The sequence below is a fragment of the Lethenteron reissneri genome, chromosome 26 (genome assembly GCF_015708825.2).
Source record: "Lethenteron reissneri isolate LAM-NWPU_2019-01 chromosome 26, ASM1570882v1, whole genome shotgun sequence".
Lineage (NCBI taxonomy): Eukaryota > Metazoa > Chordata > Hyperoartia > Petromyzontiformes > Petromyzontidae > Lethenteron > Lethenteron reissneri.
In genome coordinates, this window is record NC_083804.1 from 2,435,361 (window position 1) to 2,451,653 (window position 16,293).

Below are 16,293 nucleotides of genomic sequence, written 5' to 3' on the forward strand. Positions count from 1 at the left end.
CATGCGAATGTTAGGTCATAAAAGCTCAGCATGCTTATTATAGTTTATTGTCTTATATCACCTGCCAACACGTTTGGGAACATTTAGCATTTTATGGAATTGTTAAAGTATAACGTTTTTATTTTTTATCACTATTTAATCTCAATATATTACAATTGTGCTGTTAGTGGCATGCGATTATGAGATATCCATTGGGAACTATGAGAGTCAACAGTGTTAGAGAATGACCCGTGCAAGGTGATATCAGAACTCTCAAGTATTCTCTTTCGGGTGAGGCCATGGACTTACATTTTGAGTATGAGTGGCTGTGAAAAAAAACTCCGTAACTGAATAGATATAATAACTCCACTGAGGTCCCTTCAAGTGATCGTGTTTATCCATAGACTGGGTGGGACTTCATCTTCCCACGTGGCCTGCTATAGGGATGTTGGTCACGTGGCAGTCAACATTGATATTTAAAAATACTAAATTAAGTAACAGATTAAATGTAGCGTGATTGTGTGTGTGTGCAATCATTGCTGGCTGGACTGAGTTCCATAAACTCACTACACTTGAGAACCCAGTTTTATCGCGGGTGGTTGCATCCTGGATCAGAACCCCATGGCTCAGCACGCAGAAGACACCCGGGTCGCCGGGCCATCTCGAAAGCGCAGCAACATCGTCCGAGTGTAACCCAACGTACGCCGCCGTCTGTGTGTCCGTCCGCGTGTGTCCCGACAAACGCAGCTCATATGGCTGCCCAGTGCCGAAGAAGCGGCGCAACATGGACAAGGCAGTGGTCGCCGCACCGCCCCCGGGAAAGCGCCGCTACCGATTGCTCAAGCTCAACGGCTCCGCGCAGGAGGAATTTTTTGAGGTTGAGGAGGAGCCCGAGGAGTCCGATCGTGGGGATGCCACCCTCGAAACGGACCGCCAAGATGATCGGCAAGGAGAGGAGGAGGAGGAGGCGGGACGGAGAGTAGGGGGTGACGGAGGCGTAGAGGAGTGCGTGAAAACGAGTTACCAAGACGATTCAGGTACGGTCATTTACGTTCGATGTCACGTGCCCTGCTATACATGTATCTTGTTAAAATACTTGCTTTAGCGGTTGTATCATGCTATCTCCCTGGCTTGTCTTAACATAATATGTATTTGCTCTGCATCGTATGAATGTGTTTTTTTACAAATGCGGCAATTACAATAACTGTGGTATGTTTATTCGTTTTCATAAGTAGTGGCAGTTCAACACAATTGGTATATTTTCCACGATGACATATCGGTGAAACGCAGACAATAATTTATCAAATGAAATCAAAAGCTGAAAATAATGCACGTGAACTTTGAGAACTGCATGTTTCAATTCCACTGAAAGACAAAGGGAGGAACAGATGGATATGCTGACCCGACCATACTGAACATCGATGAAAAATATATTTATAGCTCATCGGATTCCTCCTCTAGTCTAAATAAAGACTCTGATTCGAATGGGAACAAATCTACACGTGAGAGACATCATAATGACTGTCAGGAAAAGTGCGGTCAGTGGGCTTGAGCGGGACACATCATTGCGAGGGATGATGACCAATGGACGAAACTGATGACAGAATGACAGCGAAAGGGAGAGAGACATTCCCCAGAGGACAAACCACGGTGGCGTTGGAAAGATTATATCAGCTCATGTTGCGGGACTGAGATGGATTGTGGCATTGCGAGTCCATCAGGCAATGTGGGGAGGCCTTCATCCTGTGTGTTGAACTTCTTTTGCACCGCACGCAGCCAACCGTGCTAATCCTGCGGTCGATAGATTACTGATGCTGATCATGATGGCAATAATAAATATGGGTTATCACCAAATTGAAACCGTTCTATTCCATTATTCAATTAATACCAGCACTCCGAATCTTTACAGTGGGAAGTTTTGGCGAATCTCACAAAAGTTTTGGCTAATCTCACAAAACAGAATGAAGACGAGCATTGGCCGGATAGGAGATACACTTGGGATAAATCAGGAGATAGATCTGTGGTGCCTTATAGCCTGCGATTGTTTCCCAGGATTTCGATTAATTGAAGTTTGCACAAATTTTCAATATTGCGATCTCATTTGTACAAAATAAAAAAAAAATTCACATGATGAGTTGGCATGGAATATCTTACAAAAAAACATTCAGATCTATAATAGCAGCCGAGTTTAGCGATACTAAGGTTCAGTCGAATAGACGTGACATGAAGCATTGTCAAGTTAAACATTCACCGACTGGGACTAACTTGGCACTTGATACCAACGACCCTTTTTACTTTTTATTTAAAAACATTGGGAGTATTGTGGTTAAAGTACTTTAACTGTGTGGGGCTGCACACTGTTTTGCATCATTTTCTGCTTTGGTTTCTTGGACGGGAGAAAGCTCCCATTTTTAAAACTACTGCTCATGTAACCACCGCAGTTTTTTTTATAGGACTTCCAACTGTAAACTTGGCATGAAACAAAAAAGCTTGAAATATTTTTGTTTATATAAATCCCCCCCAAATTTTACATTTCCAGCATTATTTTCTTACGTTATAAATTCAAAACTCCCAGTCATGTGAACGAGGTGAGAGCAAAAAAAAGTGTCATGAATAATCAATGAGCCGAGGCCTCATGTATTATTTGCGAGTGCGCCAATGCTCGTCCTGCCTTATGTAAAGGTGAGAGTGGTGCAAAACAGTGATGTCACCTGCTGTTAGCATGCATTGGATGTTGTCTGCGGATGCATTAATTCCATTGCATACACACAGCGTGCACGTATGTGTCTGCTGAATTTCTTTCGCACCATATGTAGCCAACCGTGCTAATCGGAGGTGCGAGCAAATTAAACACAAAAATTAGTTCTAAACATTATAAAGTGTACAGCTCCAGCGGCTCCCTAATATCGGAAGCATAATGAATAATGAGAAGCATCATCCATGGTCAATCCACTGCTGGATGAACGGCTGCACAGTCTCGCAACCCAGGGACGTCACAATCCACGAAGCTCCTTCTCCTGAGCTGAGTTTATCGCTCCGTCTCCACGGTTGACGTCCTCTTGGGCAGATACCGTACCACATATATTTGTAATTAAAACGTAGAGTATATTTAACAATACATGATTATGTACTGTATATAATAATGTATTGCTGTATTGCACGGGATAATATACAGTACGTAGTAAAGTTATATGTCGCTGTGTTCATGTTGTGACGTACCATTTACACATATTACTGTCGCTTGTAGTTCAGTTGAAATGCCTGCGATGCATACAAGCAATCAAAGGCATATTTCTAATTCTTAAGTTTCAGTGCAAATGTCAGACTCAGAACCAAAGCATTTCATATTTAAGATTTGATTAATAAGTTTTGTCATGTTCCCAATTTTACTCATGCAGAACTAGAATCGCAGGTGAAATCACGAAACTCCTCCTGATATCCCCCGTGCACACAAGGGATGATGCTTGCGCTCATCGCGGATTCTGCAAATGGGGATGTTTGTCATGTAACAGGCAAACCCGCAGTTTAGCTTTTGATGATCAGAGCTGAGCTTTGTGCCAAATTAAGTCGAAGCCCAAATTAAATATGCAGCCATTTTGGCACACGTATCGCCAAGTCTGTGCTCCTAATTAAAAGCATAATGATTATTTAAATGTTTGAATCTTGGATGAAAATGTTTGAACTTAAACAAATCCACCATGTGCCCCTTCCCTAACATGGGGGGGGGGGTACTCGAACTGCTCAGAGTTTTAGTTTTTTAAGCGGAACCCTCCAACAGTTTTACCTGGAGATTTTTAATGGTGCTGAATCAAATATGACATCATCGTTCTTTTGGTATTTTCTGGAAGATCGCGAGAGTGTGATGCTTGTAGCTGCGAGTGAATGAAGCCCGCTGCCAATTACCAGGAAATCATATCAAATATTGAGGCCTCGAATTAACATTATAATTTTTTTTTAGGTGACAGTTTTAGAAAGCCTTCAAAGAAAAATAATTTGCCTTTAATATGATAATTTAACAGCAAGTGCAGCAATGTACAGTAAATTAACTTCCAATCTTTACAACAGCATGAAATTGCGTAAGCGTCTGTGACAGCACCTGCATTATACGAGATATATATACTGACTTTTGAATGTGCTCTCTTGCAGGTAACCGGTCTGTGTTAGCGGTCACACAGCTAGATGATGTAAGGGATGACAGCAATCCAGACGAGTATGGAAACTATGAGGAGTTGGTGGCCAAGTCTCTACTGAACCTGGGGAAAATTGCAGAGGAGGTGGCCAATAGTGCAATGAATGAGCGTCGAGGCAGCACTGGTAGCTCCAGTGACAGTGAAGACTCACAGGACTCGGACTGGAGGAGTCACAACCATCTTACGGCACTGGAAGCTGATACACAAGGAAACCGGGGCTTCTACTCAGAGCAGGAGAAGCCAGGTGAGAACTTTCAGATTCCCGCAGACGGGCGAGACGGCGGTGGCAGAGATGAAGTAGAAGATTCTGTATGTTTGAGCAGCCTAGAATGCCTACGGAATCAATGCTACGACCTGGCTCGCAAACTCAGTGAGTATTCGCAACAGGAAGACGAACGCCCGCACCCGGGACCTGCCACCGACGACAACGCCGACGCCTATAACGGAAGCAGCAGCAGCATTAGCGTCAGCAGCAATGTGTGCGAAAACCCCCTGTCGGTACAAACGCAAGAACACGGCTGCTCAGACATGGTCAACCTCCTCAAACTGGAGGAGCAGCTGAACTCGAAGTCCCCCACCTTTGAAATATCCCCGTCCATGGGGGGCAGCACGGCCAGAGACGACGAGAGCGAGAACAACGATATTGACTGCGAGAGGGACAGCGAGTATGAAGAGCGCGAGCGCGACGGGTGCGGCCTTGACAACAGGAGCGATGATAGCGACGACTGCGAAGAGGGCGAAGACGAAGACTCGACAAGTTCTGACAGCACAGATCACTCAGATGAATTTGATTTGGTTAAAGGGAATCTTTGCCTTCTGGAGAAAGCCATTGCTTTGGAGAAGGAAAGGTCAAAGGTCACCAAATCTAAGCACACAGCGGAAGGGCACGTTAAGTACTCCAGAAAGGGGAGCAGAGAACCAAAATATGGAGCAAAAGCGGCAGGACGAATGAAATCGGCTGAGTCCCACAACAGAAAAACGTATCATTCAAAAGGTAACATTCAACAACAACAGAATAACCACTCTACGTTTCCACCATGAGCATACAGTTGCAACTGATTAGCGCTAATGCTGCACTTCAGTACACACGCACTACCTGATGTAGTTTCTTATTAAACATCTTACACAACCAATAAGTCCTATGCAGTCCAATTCTGCATTACATTTTTCACAAGCACTCATTATTAATAGGATATGAAACACAATGTGTGACAGGGGTGTAACCATGCACCGATTCATCAAATAATGATTATTAAGTTTGCGATCCACGCATCAGCTTGCAGACCAATAAACGTTATACAATTCCTACATGTTGTATGTAATGGCTACATATGACTCCCTACAGCCACTAGAGGCCGCTAAATTGACCACATTATTAAAATAATGGATTCTCGAATCAAATCGCGACCCTCAAATGCGACGATCCCGATTGCATCGCCAGAGCTGCACATTGTTATGCCATCGATGTTTTACTCATCCCTATTACAATTCCATTATAAATGAAATATCCTTCAACATTACGCATTACTTTAAATGCAGACAAAACGTTCACTTACTTTGGCTTTGCATTCATGCCATTTACTGTGCATTTTCTATCAACATCGAGCCGACTGTTCACGGAATAAGTTACAACATAAGCCTTTTCTATGACAACTTTCAAACATCTTATTTCGGTGTAACTTTCACGATACAAACTTTGAGCTGTTTAACTTAAGCAATTTGCTCTGAGGTTGCTGGTGAAATCGATCAGAGTTTGACAAGCAGGTGATTTATTTAAATTGCGTTTTTTTAAAATTAACATAAAAAAAAATGTAATGTCGAACTCCACGTGGTGTAAGCTGAGACAGGATAGGTTTTGTGCTTTGTGAGTTTTAATTTTCTATCGAGATCTGCATACATTTCCTCCGCTAACTTATAGATTCTCTCTATCATGAGTTATAATTTCATATATCTAAGCGCTGATTGGCACTTTACAAATTAAAACATAGATGCATAGATAACGTTTTGTTTCACTACAAAAAAACACAAGAGAGTTTATGCTCATTTACGGGCCTTTTGTACCAATGTCTTCCAGGCGAACGTTGTTTCAGCAGGGCTTTCTGATTTTCTGTACACCATTTAATACGTCCCGTGATGTACATGGAATGCTCTGCCCTATAAGTGAACACCGAACAGGCCCCACGCTGTTTATGATACCTGGAAAATGAAAACCACTACACAATTTTGGCAGCTTCAATGCTGCTCAGTCCTGAAGTCTCATTGGCTAATGGGCCTAAACGTTATTGCATTCAGACAGTTTAAAAATTGAATATTGCGATGCCTGGAAAATATCTGTCTCTACGTCTTAAGGGCACGTAACTACAAATCTCTTGAACAATCGTGACAAAACTTAGCACACAGTTTACAATAACCCCTGCCTACAACACAATTAGCAGGTGTGCATTAGAGTCCAAACATGTGAGTTTTATGCACACGTAACTCGTGCGCTCATTTGTGTGTTTGCATTTTGGCCACGCACGCATCTTTTTTCGTAGTTGAATACCCTCTATCAAAATCGAGGCTCCCTTAATGGGTTGTATTGCCAAGCTGTTTACATTTTTGGTGCTGTATTCGAAGCTTTTCTGTTGTCGTTTAAGTGTGTACTGAGAAACAACACTGACGTTTCTCAGTTCACTGAAGTGGCAAGTCCATCCCACCGTATAACCTGGATTCGTGCAGCATCGACGTGTGACTGCATCTGAAGATGCTGTGCAGAAACAGGGCGCCGATTTATTTCATGGAGAGGGGGCAATCATGTGAAGAAAAAACCCAACGAAGGCCTGGAGCCTGAACTTGAGCAAGAAGGGATTTGAGAGCACAGGTGGTGTGGGAGAATGGACTTCCAGACTTTGAAGGGCAGCAGAGGTGAATGAGCGACCTCCCGTTGGGCGAAGGTCGGCTGGGGGCTTGGACAGAAAGCCTTGGCTCCTGGAGCCGAGAGATGCGTGGAGGGGAGTGGTGAGATAATAAGGAGAGAGAGGGGTAGGCAGGGGCAAATCCACGGAGGATCTTGAAGTTGGTGAGTGCAATCTTGATATTGATCCACGAAATTGATTGAGAGGCGGTGGAGGGATTCGAGCATTGGGGCGGTTTGGCCTCATTTACGGGTGCGGGTGAGATGTCTTGCAAGGGGCATTTTGTTGAATTTGCAGACGAGGGATTTGGGAGAGGCTGTAGAAAGGGAGCGTTGCAAGTAGTCGAGTCGTGACGCGATCGAGGCATGGAGTAGCACGGTCGGCTTCGTACGATGCGAAAGAAGTTCAACGTGCACACACACATACATGGACAAGGGTCGTAGCGGCAGGAAATGGCGGATACGGGAGGCGTTGTACAGGAGCAGGCAGAGTGAGGTGCGTGGGAAGAGACCGGGAGCCAATGCTGCTAACACCACGATCGTAGCACTCGTCCACAGTTCAATGCACTTTAATATGTAGTTCACAATTAATGCACAGAATGTGAGAAATACATTTTTTTTACATAAAGAGAACATTTCTTTTTACTGTTAAAAATCCAGATAAATGATAATCAGACAGACGGCTTGATTAATCAATCAAAATGTGACCCCGTGTTAGATGATCGCATTCTGACCCTGAAGACTGTCGGCTCAGTCACCTGATCTGATTTCAGTTTGTGAACCAAAATTAGTTTGGATCCAATTCTCTAGAATGCGGTACCGTTGGTGCATGCATACTTTTGGCACGGTACTTTACATAATTCCCACAAAATTGATGGAAAAGCTCTTGAAAAACTTTCCCAGTGCAGCTGGATTTGCGGAGTGTTTTCATTTGTTAAAATAATGTCTTGTAATCAACAATGAAGGCATATCTGCCAAAGTTTGTCACGCGGTTTTCTTCATCAGGACTATTCTATGAAAGAGTGTGATAACATTATCCTCAAAAGTACAAAAGCTGTCATCACTATTTTGAAGAACAGTTCTAATGTAATACTTAATATCAATGCAAGTCACGTATGCCTGACATCTAATAATTTGGGTGAAATGGGAGTAAAGACTCCTGATAATTATAAGACATTCAGGAGAAAAAAAACCCTTTCCTTTTTTTAGGTACAAATATTAGTTAAAATCGTACGTTAGACAATTTTTAAGCGTTCATATGAATAATGTACAGCCCTCTGTCAGTCTACTGCTGGATGAACGCCTTCCCACACCGTGCCGGTATTGAATCATACTTCACCACACTGGGCAGTGCGGGTTGGAAAACGGGTGGAGGTGGTCCCAGCACTGGTTCAGAAATCACTCGCCACGGACAATTAGCCACGACCCAGAGTCGAACTCAGGTTGCAGAGTACACAGCACAATGTGGTAACCACTGGCCAACCTTTAAAATGGGTATGTTAATGAAAGCGTACAATGTAAATAATTCAAAATACCTTACATAGAAAATGCATTACTTGTTTTCCACCTTTAACCATTTTTCAAACGTAATTAATCACGTGGCTTACCACGTTCCTCAAGCCGCAAATTTTTTTTATCGTCTTCACATCGCGACTGCGTCGGAGCACATCGGGCTCCACTCGCTCTGCATATTTTTTGACTCCATAGTAATAATAATAATGATGATCCGCGATTAGCCTTGTAATATTATTCGGTGTATCCAGTCCCTGCCGCCCCCCCCCCCCGTGCACCGCTGTCGCTCTCCACGTGAGCTGCGCCCACGCTGGTGGCCTTGATGCCCGGCTGCACGGTTGCAGGCGGCGTTCTTTGAAGATCCGCCAGTGTCCAAGCCCCCAACGCTGCTGCTGCTGCATTTGATGCCCTGCAGCAGCTGCCCGTGTGCAAGGCAGCGTCCACGCTGGTAGCTCCAGGCACGGAGAATGTTAATGAGGATGATGGGGTTTTTTATCCAAATATTTTTTCCCATTTTTTTATTCTTATAAATGAATATAAAAATTATCAATTGAATTATGAATATCAAAATTACGTCGTAGTTTATTTTGTTATTTTTGTTATTTTCTTTCAACATATCTACGTGACTTTACCGAAAGACCCAAAGAATATGAATTCCTGCAGTCACGAAAGCTTTAAGTCAATATTTAATATCAAAATTAGTATAACCTTTCACATAGTTAACATACTTTACGTGTTTTTATTTATTTTGCACATGTCATAAATTGCAGTCATGGTGTTTTTGCGTCTATACGTACAATATCGGGGGTCATTAGTGCGGAGTTTTGTTCACTGTCTCCACACAGGTGCTTATGCTGCTGGGTGCAGGCAGTTGAGGCAATGTGGTATCAGCTTGGCTTATACTGTTTAATACGCAGGCTTTCGCGTCCAATATCGTCCATAATACAGTTTTTTTTGCTTATATCGTGTCAATCTGGCTGCCACATAATGATGCCGGTTGTAATTACTGGCGAAACATCGTAGTCAGATTGTAAATGTTGTGGATTTACTCTCCAACACTCCGGTGTGCTGTACAAGTAACGAATTGGCATGTTCTGCTTATGTGACAAACATTACTAATTGGCTGTGTCGGGTGGTGGCAGGTTTAACGACACATTCATATCTACGCGATCTAACCCAAACAAAAACCTGTATTATGGTTGGCTTATACTTTCAGCGGTTAGCAATTATAAACAAGAAAGAGCAACTGCATTGGCCACTTCGGATTTTTTGTTGTTAAATACAGTATTGTCCGAACAAATCAACGTTTCCCCCTTTCTGCACTGCACTGGTGATGGAATCGGGGATGTGTTGAATGAGCAGGGTACTGGTCGGTTCTACTGCTCATGCTGGCAGATTCAATGAATGGTCCACAGTAATTCATGCCAATTTTGAGAGAGAGAAGAAATACGAGCCGATTTTTTAAATAGAATGCACAACTCTAAGTATTTAAAGGTGTAATTTGGTTTTCATCTAGTTTTATCCAATTTTATTGGAGTAGGTGTTAATAGTAGAAGGTAGGTACAAAGAAACACACATGTAGGTATTGCAATTGAACCATACATCTAAAACTAGACACGTTTGTCAATAACACTGTGGCCTTAAAGAAAACATATATAAAGTGACATTTCGGACTCCTTATATTGTAAGTGTGTGTTGGTTTGGCTCTCGACGCCTCAGGCATTAACAATGAACCCTAAGTATCCACAAAGTGCCGTGGTCTCTATAAACTCAAGGAATCATCACTGCTGTATATGAACACTGCAGGCGCATGAACACTGCAGGCGATGTATATGAACTCTCCACGCGTCGCATTCAGCTGTGTGAGCTTTTGGAATTAGCAATACACTTAGGATCCCAATACAGCGGTATTCTCCCTCTGCAAGCCGTACGAATGGAAACGTAACACAAGATCCCTACGTAGTTCTTGGTTCTTTCGGTAAAGTCACGTAGAAGGGAAATAATACAATAATACAAATAAAACATAATAAGATAAAATTATTATTATGTTTTATTTTTATTATAAGAAAAAAAATATTATTATGTTTTATTTTTATTATTTCCCTTCTACGTGACTTTACCAAAAGAACCAATAATATGAATCCATGCAGTCACGAAAGCTTTAAATCGAAATCCCTACGTAGGTCTGCATCCACGAGATTCGTGTGAATAACTCGTCCCTCATATTGCGATTATATTCCATTAAGCAGTACTATTCGTTGTGGTTGAACTCACTCGGTTTAATTGTGAAGACAGATTCCATAATTTGCGTGTACATCTCACACACGTGTCGCTGTTTGCACGTTTCAGGCCATGCAGTCGACATGTTAACGGTGTAAACATCGGTGTTCCAGACAGGGGGAGAGAGCCACAGACCATATGCATTATTGGGCAAATCCACTGAAGCGTATGGTGAGGGAGTGGGGGGGGGGTTTCGTGATTATAGCACCCTTTAATGGAATTGCCCAGCAGCATGCTCCATCTCGCCCGTGGATCTGATTTTTTTTTGGTCAGCTTTGTAGCCTCTTTCGCCTGGGTTTTGCGCTAATGCGGAGCATGCATATGAACATTGGGGACTGGAGCAATTACGAGAAAAAATGGAGAATGCACCATCAAACAGGAAGCGTTAACCGCTTCAGTCTGTAATGCATATGATGCAAATTGTGTATCAGTAATGAGGAGAGTGCTCTCCCTTGTGTAAAAATAGATATGCTGGTGCATGTCGTGCACAGCACAACTGCATTTGCATGCGAATTTGTTCGTACGTTCTCTCCGACCTTGCAGCGGTATCCGTGCAGTTTGGCTGATAATTTCGTGCTATTTTAACACTTATATATAATATAATAATTATCCATCCTATGTCAGTCCACTACTGGAAGAAGACCTCCCCATGCCATGCTGGATATAGGTGTTAACCATAAAATATGTACATATATATAACACTTGTTCGTCTCAGGACCCCTTTTTCAGTCGGGTCCTGTCAGGTGTTTGCAGTAGGGGGGGTGATGGTTGCTGGGACATAATTCCTTCAAGCACGTTGTACGTGACTCTGTAGGCTTATGCGACTCAATAGAAGCTCACTCCTTTACACACGTCAGCAAACTGATGGCGTTGTGAGTGGAAGATGACGAATCGTAATGACCAAAGTTGGAATAATGTTGGGTGGAAAAACAGTGCCTTGCAGGATCCCAGAGTTAATGGCGAATGTATCAGAGTGGCTACGTTCAATTGCTGCATAGATCAGAACGTTAGTAGTCCAGACTTTATGATTTAGAGTTACAAATGATGTTTAGCTTGGCAAGTATTGCACAATGCTGGACACGATCAAATGCTTTAGGAATGCCAAGGGTTGTGATCATAGACTCGAAAATGTACAAGGCTTGAGCTCCAAACATGATGGACATGAGGTGACCTGTAGAACCAACTTGCCGGAATCCATTCCAGTGGTCACTAGGACGTGACTGCACGTGATGGCGGAGCTGATTGTGAATGAGAGATTCCATCGCTTCCCGTTGTAATGAAGCGAAGGTGATTCGATGATACTTGTGGGGGTTACTCTTTTGGGGACTGGCAGGACTCAAGGTGATGTCCACGTTCTTGGTACCATGTGGGTGCTGGTTGATAGCTTGAAGAGCAAGTTGTGGAGGCACGTGTGTTGAGCGCAGTGCCCGGTGTGCCATGAGGACCACAGGCCCCAGGCCTATTAGGTTTGGAGAGTTCTCGACGTACATCAGTCACTGTGAAATCCTCGGTGGGTTTTTTTTTTCTGTCATAAGGAATCACTATAAAGGTGGTATTTAAATTTTGCCAGAGTGAAATTTGATGCCAAATAGAAGCCTCGCAGATGAAGCGTACCTTTTGCATTCATTATTGGTCTATGCATGCGTACGCTTATGAAGGTGTTTATTGCTTTTCCACGTCACAGCAGGCATTACACATTGGTTAACATGTCCTTCTTTAGACACATTGATATGTCAATTTTCATTTCCCAGTTTCAGCTTTCCAAAAGCACTCATACCTGTTCTTATCTAATGAGTAATATGTTATATGTACATAAAAACGAATCATATAATGACACTCTGTTGTTCTATAATACCGACGGTGCAGCAAATTACGAAAACAAATTTCTTCAACTTCTCAGCTCTTCGTCGTCAATGATAAGGGTGTAACTGCCGAAAAGAAAAAACATGGAAAACAGTTCGTCAGCGACAGCTGCCTTAATAAGCAAAAGTGTCGTGTTGTTGGAGCAACAAATAAGAAAACACGTGCTACGCATGGAAAATACGTCTTCGAGAAATGTTAAAGAAAGAAACATCGTGCAATATAGCAAATACAACATGAGGGAAAAATAGAGAAGCCTCGAATGGCTGGAAGATTCCAAATAACTTGATTGGAAAGTGACGATCTATCCCCTCCCAGCAATAATTCATGCTTCTGGGTCATGCTTTTACTCAAGAATAGATTAATTGTATTGTGTCTGCTGTTTTGTTTGTATTGGATGTCTCATATCCTCTGGTATTGTTTGTTCTGTCTTGTGCATTACATTCGCCTAAAGGTTACATTAGCATGCAATTTGCATACTCCCCCATTAACTTTAAATCATCAATTTGTAGGCGCACAATCGCATGCATGTACCGTGAACATAGGACGTTAACTTTAATTGATTAATCGATACACACGCCGAAAGCTTGCCAAGGGGTCAGCGGGAGGCTCACCGTGACTGGGCCGGAGCTGGGTTTGCTGAGGGGAATGGAGGACTACACAATTGGGGTGCTGGGAAGAAAGCCGGACTCGAATCTTCAGGCCAAGATGAGAGGTGGGAGTTTGGGGGCACGGTGGGGATTGCACTTTGGAGTGGTGGGAGTACGTTTGGGGATTACTTACAAATATGGGGGTCACAAGGTCAAGTTTGGGAACCGCAGACACGTACACACAAAACAGCAATGACACCCCCCCCCCCCCCCCTGAAGATAATAATTGTGAAACAAATATATGTATAGGTTTTGAAGGCATTAACGTGGACAACACATTGCTAAAAGGGACATCGATGTAAATGATGCTGAGCATAAAAAGGTGTGGAATCTCTTGGCGGACGTAGTGGAACAAATAGGCGGGAGAGTGAAGTAGAATGAAGGCACACGTGGAACAGATTTCTGGCCCACACAAGGGCCCATGGGCTATAGCAGCAGCATGGGCCGTGTGGGCATGACAGTTGCCAATGACGTCGGTATGAAACTTACATAAATGTTAGCTCCGAATGATTCATTATTTCGCAACATTAGGATCTGACTACGGTTGGCTCGTGACTGGAGTGCATCTAATCTTGAAGCAGCAGTCAGACGAGCCTGCTAGAATACCTCTCTGCCAGCAGTGGTGTGGTGATGTTTAATTTGAAAATCCTTTGGCCAAGATCCGAATGAAAAAAACCCCAGCCACAGAAATGTGTGGTTGTGGGCATGCTGCCATACGAGCCAGAGTTTGCATTCTATCCACGCAGCACTGGGAGACGTAATCCCCCGTCTGTCGCATGGCGGGCACTTCGCTTCACGGCTACATTTTTTTATTTAAATGTTCGCCCCCAGCCCCTCTCGCCCCACCACCACTCCACCCCTCCTTCTTGCAGTGGCACCTCTAGATATGGGCCCTTGTAGACGAGCCAAAAACATGGTGGGCAGCGTACTGGACATTCAATTTCCTAGATGAGGAATACCAGGGCAGGAGCAGTGCGGCCTCTTTAAGAAAGGCTCAGACAGGCTTTGCGCCGCATTATCATTTGTGTTGCAAAGATTTGCTCAATAAAAAAACAAAACGGACAAATGCAACGCTTTTACTGGGCTGTTACATGACGCACATTTGCTATCAGTTTGTGACGAAATTAAAACGGCACTTAATGATTATCTTCGCGTATAAAATGACTTCATATAAACGTTTGCAAGAAAGGATTTATGAATTAATTGACAACTAAAAAGTGCTACGATACATACAATAGGAAGCACATACGTCGTTTGGCGAACATAGATCGGGATTGCTGTGCCATCTCAATGCCTTCTTTAACGATATCAAAGTAGCCCAAATGTGTCAACAAAATACATGTTTGGGACGGCATCGTTATTTCTATGCCATGCCCATTGTAAACAAACTCTTTCTCGCGTCACCTCCACTTGCAAGATGTGAAGAATCAGCTGGCTATCGCTCCAAAACGTCGAGACAATGTGGAATGGCATTCCTCCAGTCTGCGTTCCACCTCGCATCTGTCCTGTTCTTGCTTCGCCACTGCCTTGGCTTGACACCCCCCTGCTGCTCACCTCCGACGGTGACATCGCCGCGATCTGCTAATATCGCAGCTGTTGTTCTTGCCATCATCTGGTTCCTCTTGCCCCTTAGTAATACTGTCGCCATGCTGATTCTGAAACATTATAAATAAATCCATTAATTCCTGCAAACTTCCACATCTGGATTAACCCCGCTACAATTGGAAACATCGTTGGAAGGATTCATCTATTCCCACCACCTTTGAAATCTCTACATCCATGGTGTTTAACTCTGTCATCTTTGTACCTCTCCATTGACCATGGTTCTCTCTCCCTGTTCTAATCGTAACTGCCAGTTGTAGCATAATTAACCAATGCATCTTCAATGAACACCTTAAAGACCGCAGGCATATCCTGCATACGTATCTCTTGATCCTGATAAAACCCCTAAGATTACTTCTTCGTTGACTCTACAATATATTTTACTTTCTTCCTAAAAACCCACCAGTTTTGGTATTCTCTATGAGGTTCAATCCTCAGCCTGCTCAGCTTCTGCCTATATCCACCACTTTCCTACTCCCTATTCTGCTGAGATGCGTATTCATTATTGTCTGCTCTAACGTTGGCTGTTACAACGTTCTACTCTGTGGCCTAACAAAACCCATAACTCTCGAAAATCCAAATAAACCAGAACGCCACTGTAAGGCTGGTCGCGAAAACCCAAACACACATCCCTGCCATTGGCTTCCAGAATCCCCAGAGAAACTACAAAATTACATTTACTGCTTTCAAAATCCTCTGTAGACTTTCCCCTGCTTACCTCTCCGAATTTATGGCACTCCGTTCACTCTGTTACCCTCCCTCTGCAATAACAACGGCTGCCTTATGTCACAACCCCATAGACAACATCCACTCAGTGCAAGGTTGTCCCTTCTCCTATGTTGCTCTGAATGCCTGGAACTTCTTCCCATGGCCGTCTGTCTGTACTGCTGACTTCTCTCTTTCCCTGTGATCTTCTCGACCCTGAGTTCCCCCCTCCGATAACGTAGTCTTGTGCAATGGCCCTGTAGCCACCATTGCCCCATACCAAAACACTTTTCTCAAAATAAATTAATTCCCCCAATCACATCCCTCCCTCCATGTATTTACGTCGAAGTTATTTCGCACCCTACGTAGCCAACCGCGCTAATCGGAGGTGCGAGTGATGGATCCCATCTTTGAACATCATCTTGAGATAAGGTCGCATTGAGGATCATCATTAACACACGTTATATTGCATCAGTCGTGCGGTGAATATTAATTTCATATTTCTGTTCATTAACACAAGGCAGCCATCACAGCTGTCGTTATCCATTTTTTGTTTATATCGCCCCTCTCGCCTGCCTCTTCGTCGCTGAAGCCAAGCAACGTGAAATTCGCCGTTAGCTTG

At 43.4% G+C, this 16,293-nt stretch overlaps 1 protein-coding gene across 17 annotated transcripts in view; it reads left to right on the forward strand.

Annotated features, from left to right (window-relative positions):
* The window catches only part of LOC133347466 (myelin transcription factor 1-like protein), a 277,688-nt gene that overhangs the window by 195,188 nt on the left and 66,207 nt on the right, over positions 1 to 16,293 (forward strand). For 16 of the 17 annotated variants that reach the window (XM_061559746.1, XM_061559740.1, XM_061559744.1 and 13 more), the window contains 2 exons: positions 727 to 1,016; positions 4,126 to 5,163. In XM_061559746.1, the coding sequence (XP_061415730.1) occupies positions 727 to 1,016; positions 4,126 to 5,163 (1,328 nt within the window). The remainder of the gene's footprint in view (positions 1 to 726; positions 1,017 to 4,125; positions 5,164 to 16,293) is intronic. The other variant, XM_061559747.1, reaches the window with a different exon arrangement.